Source organism: Microcebus murinus, chromosome 27, assembly GCF_040939455.1.
Source record: "Microcebus murinus isolate Inina chromosome 27, M.murinus_Inina_mat1.0, whole genome shotgun sequence".
In the NCBI taxonomy this organism is placed as follows: Eukaryota; Metazoa; Chordata; class Mammalia; order Primates; family Cheirogaleidae; genus Microcebus; species Microcebus murinus.
This window is the reverse complement of record NC_134130.1, coordinates 10030558-10046166: the sequence shown is the minus strand read 5'-3', so window position 1 is coordinate 10046166 and position 15609 is coordinate 10030558. Positions and strand designations below refer to the sequence as shown.

The window sequence follows — 15609 nt, the reverse complement described above, 5'->3', positions numbered from 1 at the left end:
TGATTTGCCTGTGTGATCGCTGCATACTTTGCCCTTAAATTGCATCATATACACAGAAATGTGTCCCATGAGGGCAAGGTAGCACAGCAACCATGGAGGCTTAGCCTGAAACACCTACACTTTTCCCTGACTTTTCCTTTTTAGCCCCAATTCCAACCTTCAATTCAGTATCCAAGAAGTAGCAAGCTTCCCTAGGAATAATAAAAAAAGGAGATTGAGCTGTCATGAGTAACTAGATTGAGCTCTATGGAAGCACAAGCTACAGATGGCAAGCTTTCCATATTCAGTGGAAACAGTACTGGTAGCCACAAACATGTGTTGAGTCCTTTGTGGGTACTGTGTATGCATTAATCATCAAAATCCTCACCACCACATCTTATTGTTACAGTTGTCATGAGCAAACCAAGACACATAGAGGTTTGATAACTTGTCCATCTAGTGTCTGTCTGGGCCAAGATTAACAAACATGTCCTGTCTCAAGGGTCTATGCTCTTCCTGTACCAGACCCTGTGCTGAGCTCACAACCACACAGCCCGGGTCTGCTTGACAGCAAAACCCATGATTTATTTCCTCCTAAGCAACCTGATTCAAGTGAAATCAAGGTCAATAAAGCAAAAAGATCAATCCAATCCAGGCTAATACCAGTGACTTAAACCTTTTCTAAACTTGAAGCCAGCTGTTCAATCTTTGCTTTTCTTTGTAAAAAACATCGCAATGCCTGGAAGTTCACAACGATGAATTTTTCCATATCTTCCCCCTTTTACTTCTGGACTGAGAATTCTTTCTTCTCATTTTACAAGTGAGGAAACTGAGGCCTGGTGAAGCCAAGGAACTTCACCAGCAACCACAGCTAGTTAACTGTCTTCACCAGAAGAGGCTTCCTGATGCTCAGTCTTTGCGCTTCCTCTCTGGCACTTCCTAGCTTTGCTCCTGTGAGACTGAGGGCAGCGAGGTCAAGTCCTGACAAGGCCACAAGGCCTCTGACTTTGTGCTCTGAGCTCAAACCACAATCAGACTTACCAAATTAGACTCATCCTCTGTTTCCTGCATTAACCTCCCACTGCATCCCACAGCTCTCACTCCAGTGGCAAATGTTATCAGCACAGACAAAGGCCAGCAAGTATCAAACTTGCAAATGCCAGATTAGAGAATTAACCTGATGATTTAAAAAATCCCAGAGGGAGTTTTCCTACTATGGAGGAAGACAGGCTTCTTGAAAGGCAAGGACTAAATGCCTCACCACTAGCAGGGTCCAGATTTTCATTTACGTGTTACGGCGTTCTCTCCCCAACAGCTACCTGGGAAAGGAACCTGAGACATAAAGCCTCTAAGGTAATCCTTGGAGAAGCTCCAAAGTAAACACTGCCTAGAGCTTGGCACCATGGTTCTGGGCAGCAACACCTGGCAGGACGAGCAATGATGGGGTTTCTAACAGGGAAGGTGTGACGCTGGCTCCCTGCCCAGGGAACAGTGCCTAGTGGGTTGCAGGCTCTAAATATTTCACATTCATAACTTGGCTTCTCCAGGCCTGCTTCCAGTTTTTCCCTACCTCTATTTATTGCAAACACAAACACAAGATCTATTTACTCTGTTGTTTTACTGCGGCCCTTCCTTTTCAGCGTCCCTCACTGGCATCAGTGTGCCTTCCACAGCAAACTCTCAGACTTCACCATTGGCCACAATCTGATTTAATTTAAAAATATTTATTAAGCACCTATTGGCACTAAGCTCAGTTCTATGAAGGATCCAAGAAAATATGGTGATTCAAAATTTTATTGAGGAATAAAGACCACAGGCATCTGAAGTAATTAGAAATTAATAGAAATTTCCAAAATAAACTGAATATAACTCAAAACTAAAAGGTGTGGTATTGACAAGTCATTTCTGATACATGTTTAAATATCTACTAATGTTTTTTTCCCTCCTAACATTTTTTTAAATGCTTCATTCCCTAGGAGAGTTTTTCAATAGATCTTCTCAAGAATGTAGACGTTATCAAGAGGTCAAAGTTTCAACATATAAACATGCAAGTTTAACAGGCATTTCTGAGACTATTTGAGTAGAATACACAAATGAAGGCTGGAATCTACCCAGCTCACCTTTGGGGAGGATGGCCTGAGGCATGAGCTCCATTCTGGCCAAACTGATGGGGTCCAGATGGTGGAGGGCCTGGAGGCAACATCACACCCGGGGCAGCAGCCCCCAAAGGCCCTGCTGGCTTCATCACACCTGCAAGAGAAGGGCATGAATTCAGAGGTGTATCAAAGTACAAAGAGAGATAACATGAAGACTTTAGATTAAAAATAAAAACAAGGTGGGAGAAGAGGGAAACATATGGGTTAGGACAAGATCTCCCCCAAGCTGGCTTTAACCCTGGACTTCAGACCTGTCAATGCCAGGCTCGGGCAAAGGTATTTGACTGTCCCAATGATTAAAGAGCAGAAAAGGAAGGAATCATTTTAACACAAAACTACTAAAACAAAAATAATCTTTGCATGTGATCAAGGCACCTTGATAGAGCATACCACCACACAAACAATACTAGAAAACACAATGAAAAATGTTGGATGTCAGAAACTAAATCTGGAACAAACAGTAAGAGTAAGAAAAGCATTCTAGAATTAAAAAAAAAGGACCACTGAAAATGTCTTTGAGCGACAGCATGAGGAAGCAAATGAAGAGTAGGGTCTGTTTTTCTAAAAATCCTGAGCATATCCTTTGCTTAACAACTTTCCCAGGGTCCTCAATAGCTGGGTGATAAGCAGTCAGGGGACTATTCAAGCCATCACACTCGCTCAGACAAAAGATGGGATTGCTCGAGGTCAGGAGTTTGAAACCAGCCTGAGCAAGAGCGAGACCCCATCTCTACTATAAATAGAAAGAAATTAATTGGACAACTAATATATATACAAAAAATTAGCCGGGCATGGTGGCGCATGCCTGTAGTCCCAGCTACTTGGGAGGCTGAGGCAGGAGGATTGCTTGAGCCAGGAGTTTGAGGTTGCTGTGAGCTAGGCTGACGCCATGGCACTCACTCTAGCCTGGGTAACAAAGTGAGACTCTGTCTCAAAAAAAAGATGGGATCACATGTCATTAATGACTGTTTTCATTTATCAGCTCTTCTCAGAGAGCCTTAAAGGTTTCTCTTTGGAATTGTCTTCAGACATTTTTCTCTTTTCTTCTAGAGAAATTGCAGTAGGAAAATGCCTGGGCATGAGTAAGAGCAGTTCCAGGTACATATGGCCACTTCCTAGCAGTGTGTGGCCCTGGGCAGGCAGCTTATCTTCGAGGACCTCAGTAGTCTCTCCGCAAAATGAAAAGCTTAGACTACATTACCTGTGAGACTCCTTTTAGCCTCTTAAAAGAAAAAGAGAAGTACAATTCTTCTATTTGCTCTTTCTACTTCCATCCTGCTAATTTGTGCCTCAGCCCATTCAATTTACTTTTGACCCCACCCTCTTCTCTGGCAAGGTCACTGAGGACCCCCCTAGCTGTCTGCCATGCACCCGTCTGTCCACAGGACCACAGGAGGGTATTTCATGCCTATACCTCCTTTCTCCTGTTTTCTCCTCCAGGGAGTTTATTCCTTCAGTCAGAAAGGGACTGACCAGATGACCTGTGGTCACCCAAGCAGAATTTCTCATATTGTCATCTTAATACTGTCGACGGAAAAAAGCCAAACTCTGTAAAATAATTTTAAAGAGATTTATTCTGAGCCAGATTTGAGGACCATGACCCGGAGCCACTGCCAAGAGGCCTTGGGCAAGTGGACTCGCTGTGGCTGGGTTACAGTTCAGTTTTATACATTTTCAGAGAGACAGGGGTTACAGGCAAAGTCACAAATCAATACATGAGAGGCATACATTGGTTTGGCCCAAAAAGGTGGGACATCTCGAAGGGGGGCTTACAGGTTATAGGTGGGTTTAAAGATTCTTTGGCTGACAATTGGCTGAGAGAGTTAGACTTTATCTAGAAGACCAGAAAGGATATGCTTACTTTAAGATAAGGGTATGAGCACTCTGGGAGGTCCAGACAGAAGGACATTTTAAATTTACAATAGGCGCCTGCTAGTATGCTTGAGTTAAGATATTTTAAATTTATGATAGGCATCTGCTAGGATGCTTGAGTTAAGACAGGGGCTTCTTATCTTTTAGGTGATGTTAATGCCATACCAGAATCAGGTCAGGAAGTAAACCACTGCTTCATTTGGTTAACAAAAGCCACTTAGTGGGAATTTACCGTTTGTCAGCCTAACCCTGCTGGCCTCCTTGTCATTTGCCAGCCTAACCCAGCTGGCCTCCTTAGGAAGGAGTTTTTAGCAAAAAATTAGAGTTCAGTCCTCAATACCTTTGAGTTGGCACTTTCAGATGTCTGAGTAATTTAGAATAACAGGTAACCAGTGAAGGGCCAGTTTTCATGAATAATAGTATTGAAACTTTTCGAAGGTTTCTTCTGTTAAAACAGGATTCCTTAAACTGAGAAAATTTTTTATGTTCGTTCTGAAGTCATAATTTTATTTAACAATTTTCATTTACCACCATTTTCAACATATATTATTCTTATAGAACTATATTTTTATGTAAAGTTCTAAACCCCAGCTGCATTTGATGGCATGTATCTGTAATCCCATCTCAGGATAGCCAAGGTGGAAGATCACTCGAGCCCAGAGTCCGGCCTGGGCAACATAGCAAGACCCTTCTCTAAATAATAAAAAAGGTTTTAAACCACAAACCCAGTAAAGTTAGAAAAACATGAGACTTGCAGTCACAGATTTGGGTTTGAATTCCTTCCCTACCATTTAATAGCTGTGACTTCGACAAGATACTTTTTATTTTTCAACTTGTAATACCATGTCGTGGCAATAATGTCCCCTATCTCCAAGAATTGTCCTGAGAATGAAATGAGGCAATGGATACGACAGCATCCAGAACAAATGTTTCCTCTCCCCTGGCCATAGCCCCTGCTCTGTTTTCCTCAAGCATTTTTATTCTCTCTCTCTCTCTCTCTCTCCACACACACACACATATACATATATATAATATACATATACACTATAACTACATGCATACTTATATTTTCATTTTTAAAACATAATTTTGGACAAAAGTAGAGAACCCACAACAATAGCACTAAAATATTTTCAAGTTAATTCCATGCACTACAAGAAACAGAAAAATATTCTTTTTTAAAAAATACATAGGCTAATAGCAATTTTCATCAACAATCCCCGTATGTCTAGAGAATCAAAAAACAGTTCCAATATACCCAAGCAGAACTGTTATACACCAGTCTTACTAAAATGTACTCTCCCTTTTATTTTGGGAAATCGACTCTACAGGAATGATTTAAACTCTTTATTCAACATCCATTTAACATGCCTTTAAGGCATTTACAGAGGAGACAACCACGTGAACAAACCATTACAAGCCCGTAGTAAGTGCTATACTATGCAGAGGGACTCTCTAACTCTGCTTGAGGGATTCAGCAAGAGTCACAGAGGAGGGACTGCTGGAGCTGAATCTCTAAGGCAAGCAGGAGTTTTCTTAGTATAGAGGACAGGAGGGACACCAGTCAGAAGGCAAAGCTCCAGCCAGATGCGAGAGAGGAGAGCATGACCAGGAAGTGGGAAAAGGCTGTGCAGGGAAGTGGCCAGAGCGGAGGTTGTCCAGGTTTGTTGGGGTCAGACTGCAAAGTCCTGTGTGTCATCTGGACTCCATCCCTGGGGCAAAGGGAAGTCAGTATCGTTGATATCTGCAAAGTCATAGCCTTCCCCAGCCATGTTATTAGCCTTTTCAAAAGTGATCAGACATAAAGAAAATTAAGTTCTTTATATAAATAGAATAGTATGAGAATTTTAATAATAAACACCACACAGTAAGAATGAACTAACTATGCTTATGCCAAAAGAAAAATATCTAAGATCACCAACTGGTCTTTAATACAGTGGCAGATACTACAGACTGGTTTACTCAACAGCAATTCCAAATCCTTTCTGGCTTCCTTTCTGTATGGCCCTGGACTGGAAAGGTGGAAACTTCGTTTCCTAGACTCCCTGACCGTTTGGGTTGCCATGTGCTCTAAATTCATCAAAGCAACACACCTCTGGGAGCCTCTGTCCAGCCTGGTGGCAGACATGGTTCTTGGGGGGCGTGGGGGAGCAGAGTAGTGACTTCTGATTGGAAAGGGCCTGTGTGGGGCATCTTTGTGGACCACACAGGCCTGAGTCTGATTCTCTGCCTTCTCTAATACCAGGTTTGCTTCCTGATCCCCTTTAACAAATCCCTTTCCACTGGAGGGGATTGTTTCAGCAAAGGAGCCCTTACCAAAACCACATCACAGAAAAGTATACCTTAACTTTGGCCCTAGATCTGACAATTGAAACCAAAATTTAAAAACCTCATGGGGGTGGTCAGGAGGGTGGGAGAAGTTTACCTAAAATAAACAAAGATAAGCTCCTATTACATGGATGGATCATAATGGCTGTGGTTCCTGGAGCACTGTGCTGGGTGGGGTACCCACATATGACTTATTAGGACCATTATCAACACCCCTCACAGCCCCTGTCCTAGTTCCAGGACATTAATACTTCTTGACACTCAGCTTCCAGACTAGCTATCCTCAACCAGTGGTGATTTTGCCCCTAACAAGAGGTTTGGCAGTTTCTGGGACATTTTGGTTGCCACAGCTCCTAGAAGGTAGGGAGGTACTACTGGCATCTGGTGAGTAGAGGCCAAGGATGCTTATAAATATCTTACAATGCCCAGGACAGTGCCCCTCCCACACACCACAAAGAATTAGTTGGCCCCAAATGTCAACAGTGCTGAGATTGAGGAACCCTGCTCCAGAGAGCAGTATGCCCAGCCCTAATTCCTTCTCCAGACTTTCTAATGTGCTGTGTAGCTCTTTCTAAAACACATGCTGGATCGTGACCCTTCAGTGGCACCCTACTGCCCTTACAATAAAGCCTAAATTCCTTAAGATGGTCCCACTTTCCACTCTAGTAGCATCTTTCACTGCTCACATGCCATATCCTAGCCATGCTGAATGTCTTGTGGGTCATCAAAAGTGCCACCTCTACAACCCCATCAAATTGCCTCCCTGCCTGGCAACTCTTACTCATCTTTCAGGTCATTTCCCTTCGGAAAGATTCCCTTCCCCTCTAAGTCTTGGTTAGGTGTCCCTGCCACCACCCTGCACCTCCTTGATGATAGCACCACTGGATTGTAATTGTTAATTCATTTAACACATTTCCCACTAGAGAAGCATGTACTTATAAGGACTGAGATTAGGTTTATTTTATTTGTTGTTATATCACCAGAAGTATTTTGCTCACTCACTAAATCTGTTTAATAAGTTACTACATAGCATTAGAATTACAAAAACACAATGAACAGGCATAAATGGAGATATGGTATGTGAGAAATACAAGGCAAGAGCTGGCACTGGCCAGATCTATGGTGGAATAGATATTATTAATAATACTTCGAGGAACCACAACTAGGTTGCCTGTATCTGTTAGGAAACTAACAAGGGGATCACTAAAAGACTAGATAGGAGATGATGCACGGTAACTAAAAATTAAGGTATCTAAAGTTATTCAGCACAGAGAAATAGAGGCTGGAGTAATTTAGTGAAAGCTTTAATTGAACAAAAAAAACATAATTTACAGAAAGGTATTTTACACAGAATATGATAGCCTGATTATCCATCTGAGAGACATAAGAAGAGGCTTAAATTAAAGCATGAAGGATTTAATCCAACAAAGTCTGTTTTTAAAATATCAGTAAATACCATAATGTTTTGCTAATGAATGCTGCAGCTTGTCATTCACTTCATTCATTGAATAAACATTTATAATTAGCTCAATGTAGCCATTACATGATGTATACATATTTCAAAACAACATGTTGTACATGACACATATATACAATTTTTAATTGTCAATTAAAAATGTTTTTAAAAACATTCATGGTCCAGGCACATCTATTAAAACACAGTGTGGTAAATGGTACACAGGCCTGACAAAAAGAGAAAATGATTCATAAAGAAACTTGAGGAAGAATAAGGCTGCAAGTGTGACATGGGAACTGAGCCTGAAGGAGGAATGTGGGGACAAGCCTGTCATGAGGATAAGCCTGTCATGGGCTGGCTTTATAGCAGTGGGAAGTGCTAACCAGAGAACAAGTGCAAACCGGCTTCCAAATGACAATACCTTGGTATCACTGGAGTAATGGACATGGGAGTGGGACAGATGAACTGAAAACAGGAAAATGTGTAAAATAATGAAGGCTAAAGAGCTTAAAAATATAAATAGGGGCAATGGGAAGCCATAAAAGGTTTTCAGCCTTTATGAAATGTTTCCTTTGGAAACCTTTACAAAGCCTTTATAAAAGAAAAAGTACAGAATAGATTTGCTTGCTATAAAAAATCCCACTGGCTCAAGAGTTGATAGCATGGAAGAAGGCAATATTGGAGAGAGGGATAAAGGTTCAGAGGCCATGTTAGTAATCTAGGTGAGAGATAGACAGATTGCACAGAAAGAGTGAAAGGAAAACGGAAAAGCAGCAGCAGATGGGGAAGATGCCTACAATTACTCTAAAAGGATTTGAGAGACCAATTGTGTTGGAACAGGTAAAAGGCTGAGTTTTTTTTAAAAAAATGGTGAAAGTTTCTGGTATGTATCACTAAATAAATGATGCTGCTGAGTGAATAGTGAATGCCAGAAAAACAGGCTTCTATGAAAGAACACTGAACTGTTTTGGACATGATGACTCTGAGGTGCTGAGTAAACAGGAGGGCCTCTGGTAATATGGGTCTGGAGCTTGGGCTAGAAGAATAGATTTGAAGGACAAGCACTCCAGGTGAAATGATACAGCTTAAAAAAATCTATAGCTGCAGTCCCCAACTCCTGGACTGTGTCTGGTACTGGTGCGTGGCCTGGTTAGGAACCAGGCCGTGCATCACCACCTGAGCTCCGCGCCCCCATCTGTGGAAAACTGTGTTCTGTGAAACTCAGGAACCAGGCGGCACAGCAGGAGGTGAGCAGAGGGCAAGCCAGTGAAGCTTCATTTGTGTTTACAGCAGCTCCCCATCACTGGCATCACTGCCTAAGCTCCGCCTCCTCTGCCCCGCCCCCGCTTCTGTAGAAAAATCGTCTGCCATGAAACCTGTCCCTGGTGCCAAAAAGGGGACCACTGATCTATAAAGTGAGAGAAGAGGGGTGAAGATAGAACATATCCGAGAAACAGCAACATCAGGATCATGTAGAGGAAGGAGGACTCCTTCAGAAAGAAATGTCCAGAAGGCAACCAAGAAAAACAGTAAAAGGATAATGTCATTGAAACGAAACAGAGTTTTGCAAAAATGATAGCAGTAATTAATGGTATTAATAAATACAAAAAAGGACAATGTCTATTTCATTAGAAATAGGAGGCCACTGGCAACCCTAGTGCAAGAAGTGAGGGGAGGATGTGGGCACACTACGGAATAGGAACTACACTGAGGGACGGAGAGTCAAAGGCAGATCGTCACAACTACTCCAAAAGGACGTGGAAGACCAAATGCATTGTGGGAGGTAAAAGAGTACTTTCTCAAGAAGATGGCTGTGATGAGAGGCAGGAAGGGTGACTACTACTCAGTGTGGCACTTAGGTTGTGGGAGAGTTTGCCTTCTTGACTCCACCACATGCCAGCTCTGTGACTTGGCATATTATACCAGACATTCAGTTTTCTTAGTTGCAAAGAGCGCTAATAATCTACTGCATAGTGTTGTATGAGGATTAACTAAGACAATATATGTAAAGCTTTTAGGACCAGATTTTGATACATGGTAAGCACCAAAAAAAAAAGTCATTTATAATTATCATAAATGCTGACTTAGGAGGAATGAATCACCAGCTAGAGAGGAACTAGAGAAAGATGGGTCAATGGTTCCTACAGGATCCAAAAAGGCAAGATTATAAATGTTATGGAGAGGATCGATCCTGAACAAGAGGAGGGATGCCTCATCTGGAGGTCTTTAAAAACTGAGGGAAAGGCCGGGCGCGGTGGCTCACGCCTGTAATCCTAGCTCTCTGGGAGGCCGAGGTGGGCGGATTGCTCAAGGTCAGGAGTTCAAAACCAGCCTGAGCAAGAGCGAGACCCCGTCTCTACTATAAATAGAAATAAATTAATTGGCCAACTGATATGTATATATAAAAAAAAAATTAGCCGGGCATGGTGGCACATGCCTGTAGTCCCAGCTACTCAGGAGGCTGAGGCAGAAGGATCGCTCGAGCCCAGGAGTGTGAGGTTGCTGTGAGCTAGGCTGACGCCACGGCACTCACTCTAGCCTGGACAACAAAGCGAGACTCTGTCTCAAAAAAAAAAAAAAAAACTGAGGGAAGATTAAACCATAAGGGTGACTTTGCATAGGAAATTCACAACCTCAGAGCATCCTCTGAAGCACAATATGTGTGGTTGCTAATGTCAAGCCTCCCTAAAGGGCTTTACTTCCCTCCCTGACTCTGCACTTTACCAGTGCCTGCTGTCCAGCACAGCCTGGACCACAGATATCTGAGCTGGTCCCAGGGATCCCTGAGAGTTACTCATTGATTGATATATGGCCCATTTCCACAATGGATTATCATTACATATAATGATATATAATTGATCTAGGATCAATTCTCCCCATAACATTTACTATTTTGCTTTTTTGGACCCTATGGGAACAATGAACCCATCTTTCTCCAGTTTCTCTCAATGTATCTAGTGGCTTATTCCTCTTCAGCATTTACACAGCACGATATATGTATTGTGTGGATTTGAGTGGAATTCCCAGCATTTTCTCAGAAGCCCAGGAACTGCCTTACCCAAATATTTGGGACCATGAGACCTAAAACAAGCTATTATTAATAGTAGCCTCACCCACCTCCTGAAGCTTGCTTGGTCCCCCAGAGCAGCTCTTTGGTAAAGGGATTGGTAAAGCAATGGCTGCCATCAGAACAACAGTTGTTCTCACTCCCTTATTCCTCTTCCCCCTACCTTTGCCTCTCAAGCCAAAATTTGCTGCTAAGTACCATATTTTATTTTATTATTTATTTATTTATTTATTTTTCAGCATATTATGGTGGTACAAATGTTAAGGTTACATATATTGCCCTTGCCCCCTCCTTGAGTATCATATTTTAAAGCAACCAATATTATTCAATAATAATTTCAAGGCCATGTTTTTATTATTATCACTGAGTAATCTTTAGTGTGCAAATCTAATAGTATTTTTCCAATCTCAAAACTGATTTTGTAATATTATTGCCCCAATCACCTTAGCACATATACAGAAACTCATCTTTGTTGAATACAATAACCTTACACCACTAATTAACAGCAAGAACAAGTCTAACAGTAAAAATAAAACACTCAGGAAATCTTCTTTGTTTTAATCTGTAGTTAGAAACCAAACCTGTATTCCACCCAGTAATTGAACTGTAGAATTCTGCTATGAGAGCCTTTTCAAAATGATCTTATAATCTCAAGCCATTGGATTATATAACAGCCATTCAACACTTTAAAAGTTCCTCTTCCAGAACATCTTATGTCTCTGAGACTGAGAACTGAATACTCACATACAAGTCAAAATAACACATTTTACCTGGTGGAGATACTGCATGCGATGGGTCCCCATAGTGTCCGTAGTGAGGGGGAGAAAGGCCTATTCCAGGCTGGGACTGAGAATAGGAAGGTGTAGCTACGTAACCTTGTTGACTCATCGTGAAAATATCATTCCAAAGGATAGTTCTACAAAAGAACTCTGCAACAGAAAAATTTTAAAAATGTCAACAAGAGGGTTTTAGTCCCTCAATGCTATTAAAAATATAAAAACACTGTTAATGAATGTTTATGATGGTTTGAGTAAAAGTACAGTATCAGGTGCATGAGACATCTTAATATCATACAATGTAATATATCATATCATTATCCCCTAAAAAGGATCTAACCATAGCTCTTTGAAACTCAGTAAATCACCTAAATAATTCTGGGCAAATTTTCAGGCATGAAACCTGAATAACAACTGCCAACCACTTTTTCATTGGAAGCCTAAAGGGTACCCTCTCATAAGTGTTCCTGCTATTTTGTGCTTTTGGTTTCCATGGCCACATTGCAGCACAGAGTGTACCATGCTATTCAATTGACTGACCACCACGACTACCAGTAGTGTGCAATCAGGTGTTTCATGATTTGTGTCTTTTTAGAGCTCTTCTAATTAGTAATTTTAATCTGGTAGTTAGGACAAAGAGAAATCATAGTCCAATAAATATAGCCAAAAATAAAGTTGATAAGGGATTTATTTTGTGAGTCATAACTGATCTAGCCAGGTGGTAGCTACAGACATTTGAGTGTTGTCAGTAGTTTCACAGCCAAAGATGACAGAATTTCTTTCTGATTTAAATGATATCACACCTCTAAGAACACATGCACCTATATTTAAGGAACTAAGAAAAAAAGTGTAATTTCGTATGTGTGTAGGCACACACACTCACAAATATAACATACCCATCTCGACTCTACTCAGAACCCAAACTCATCTTGATTTTACTCAGAACCCAAACATTAATTTGCTTTAAATTTTCCATTTTTTCCAGGTTTTCACAAAATAAGAGACAGTCCATGGGACTTTTTTCAAAAAACATTTTGTAACAAGAACAGAAAATGCTCTGAATCCTGGCAGAAGAAGTGGGTTTTCATTCCATATCTGCCAATACTTAACTGTGTGATACAGAATAAGCTGAAGAACCTCTCTGGGCCTCTCAGTTCCCTCCTTTAGAAAATAAAGGCTCCAAGAGCCTTTCCAGATTATAAAACACTGATTCTACAATTTCTCTCCAGTTTCTTCACCCAGGCCAGGCATATTCTTCCTTTTGTTGTTTTATTTGCTGCCTTTTAAGGTAAAAGATTGGTAATACCTTCTAAGACTTGAGATCTGTCTATATTCAGAAACTGGCATTCAAATTTAAAATCTGAAGCCTAAAATTCATGACTTGGTTTCATTTTCATATTAAACTATAAGTTTCTAAAATTAAAGCAACCAAGTAAAAATATTGTGAGATCACTTTCTTCACCTTGGGCGGGGAGAATTAAAAAGAGGAGGGAGCGAGACAGGCAAAAGCCTCTGGCCACTTTGTTCCTGACAACACTTTTCCCTCCTCCCACTAAGCAGAGCAGACGTGGCAGCCTGAGCTTTGGTCCCTCTCGTCCAGCACAGCACAGCACATCTGGGGAGGCGGCAGATCACACCTAGGCCTGTCCCCGCGGAAGGCAGAGATGTCCACGCCAAAGGGCAGGGAGCCGCCGGGTCCCCTCGGCTGGCCCCAGGGGCATCCTTCCTCGCGGAGCCTGCTGTGCCACGTCAGACTTCCTCGCGCGCGGGGCTCCAAGTTGCCGAGACCTGGCTGGGCCTCGAGTGGGGACAGGGTGGAAAGTCACTCGGTCTGGGCAGGCCTGGGACCCAAGTCTGGGAGTGGCGGTCCCGGTGCGCGCCCTCCAGCCACTGTCACCACCGACTCCAGCCCAGGCGCACTTCTGCCCGGGACAAGTCGGGATGTGGCCAGATCCGTTTTACTATCAGGACGTCCCGAAGCTTAAAGATACAGTTGCCATTTCCATTGTGAATATTGCGAGCATTCCCTTCCTTCAGGAAAGAGGAAATTAAGTTGATACGGAGACAACAGTGACCCTGGAACGCCCGGCTCCCGAGGACCCCAGCCGAGCCCCTCCGCACCCCGGGCACCAGGGTGGGGGCGGGTAAGACGCGCCCACCCCGCCCCGCCCCCGATATTAACCGCGCTGAGGGCGAAGGCGCAAAGCCGGGGTCCCCCGCCCAGCCGCAGGTGGGCACCGGCCGCCCGCACCGCCACGCCGCCGAGTGACAGGGGCTGGAGAGCGCGCGCCGCCACCGCCGCTCCCAGACGTCGGCCCCAGGCCTGCCCAGGCCGAGCGGCTTTCTGCCCTGTCGCCGCCGCTCGGGGCCGAGCCGGGTCTGGCAACTTGGAGCCCCGCGCGAGGAAGTTTGACGTGGCACAGCAGACAGCCCACTCCCGCCGTGCCCCCGCGCCGCGTCCCGGCTGCGCGAGGCAGTACCTGGTCCCGCTCCCGCACGGCCGCTCCGGGTGCCCGAGCTCCCGCCGCGCCTCTTCCCCGGCCGGCGTCCCCACAGGCTCGCCTGGCGCGCTGAGGTGCCGCCGGGCTGGGACTGCCACGTCAAACTCCAGCTCGCTGCGCGCCCCGCGCCGCGCTCTCGCGGGCGCACGCGCACAGGCGCCGCGTAGGGACCGGCCGCGCTCTCGCGGGCGCACGCGCACAGGCGCCGCGTTGGGACCGGCCGCGCTCTCGCGGGCGCACGCGCACAGGGGCCGCGCTGGGCCGCCGCGCTCTCGCGGGCGCATGCGCACAGGCGCCGGGGCGGGGCGGGGCGGGGCGGGGCGGGGCTACCGAGTTGTTGCTACGGAGACCGGGCCGCGCAGTGGCCGTGGGGACCCCCGTCTTTTCTCTTTTTGCCCTTATCTGGCTCTCTTTTTTCCTTTCTTCTTTCTTCTCCACCAGACCCCTCTTCCTACAGGCCCGAGACTAACGCCGTTGCTACGTCGGGGCCGTGCTGTCGCCGCGCAGCCCCGCGTGCCCCCTTCCCTCCGCAGGTCGCGGCTGCCGCTGCTCACTCGCCACCCGGCGCCCGAGGAACCGATATTTCGGGTGCTCCGCTGCCGACAAATACAGGCAAGTACTTGCTTCCGGCCTCGAGAAAATTGCAGTTTACAGGCGCACCTGGCCTGTACGCAAACGACTGGATGACGGGCCCGTGGGACTCCCGAGGCGGCCTGGCGACGTGGAAATGGGGGGTCTCCACTGAATAGCGGGGAGAGGCTCCCCCCGTGGAAGCCGGGTTGCTAGAGTTCCGTGTGCTCCTTGTTTGTGAAGCAGGATAACTGACCTGCCCCCACAGGTGTCTCTGCACGTGAAAATCGCAGCGTTTAGCTCACTGCACTGAGAAACAGTTGGGAGACGTAGGCACCCTCCTGTGTGAGACCTGGAACTCGACCTGTCTCGCCCTAAAACCAGGACCCTCCGGCTGCTCCCGCCATCCTCCGCTGCTAAATATTAATAGAAAGGCCTTCAGCCTCCCCTGAGTTTGGTATAGCTATCACTTTGCTTAAACGCACACAGTATATCAGCCCAGTATTTTTGTTTTCAAAATATACTTTCTTCTGGGTTACAAAAAATGAAAGCTATTTCACAAATGTCTTTACAGATGAACTGCCCAGGTAAAAACTTACATGGGGATGTTTCTACTGCTGAGATGCCATATAAATAGTGTAGGAATTTTAAGTCCTTTCAGCAGTGAAGATTTATGATCCCTTTCCCCGCTCTTAAAAGATTTAAAGATGTGATGTCCTGTCTACATCAGCTTCAACTCTGGGCATGTTTGAAAATCCACATTAAATATTGTTTTAAATTGTTTCTTATATTCTCAATATGATGAAAATATTTGGTTTAGGAATTGGAAATTTAGGAAATTTTGTACTGTGTTTAAGCAGTACCTCTTGTAAGAGTAATGAAATAAGTTGTCATATCACAGCTA

At 44.4% G+C, this 15609-nt stretch overlaps 1 protein-coding gene across 1 annotated transcript in view; it reads right to left on the bottom strand.

Moving 5' to 3' along the window:
• SEC24D (SEC24 homolog D, COPII component) overlaps positions 1-14319 on the bottom strand; it is a 91337-nt gene extending 77018 nt beyond the window's left edge. Inside the window, exons 1-3 of the mRNA XM_012786385.3 lie at positions 14115-14319; positions 11629-11787; positions 2100-2229 (exon numbers count right to left, since the gene is read on the bottom strand). Of these exons, the coding sequence (XP_012641839.2) occupies positions 2100-2229; positions 11629-11746 (248 nt within the window). The 5' untranslated portion in view covers positions 11747-11787; positions 14115-14319. The remainder of the gene's footprint in view (positions 1-2099; positions 2230-11628; positions 11788-14114) is intronic.
• Between the last annotated feature and the right edge of the window lie 1290 nt (positions 14320-15609).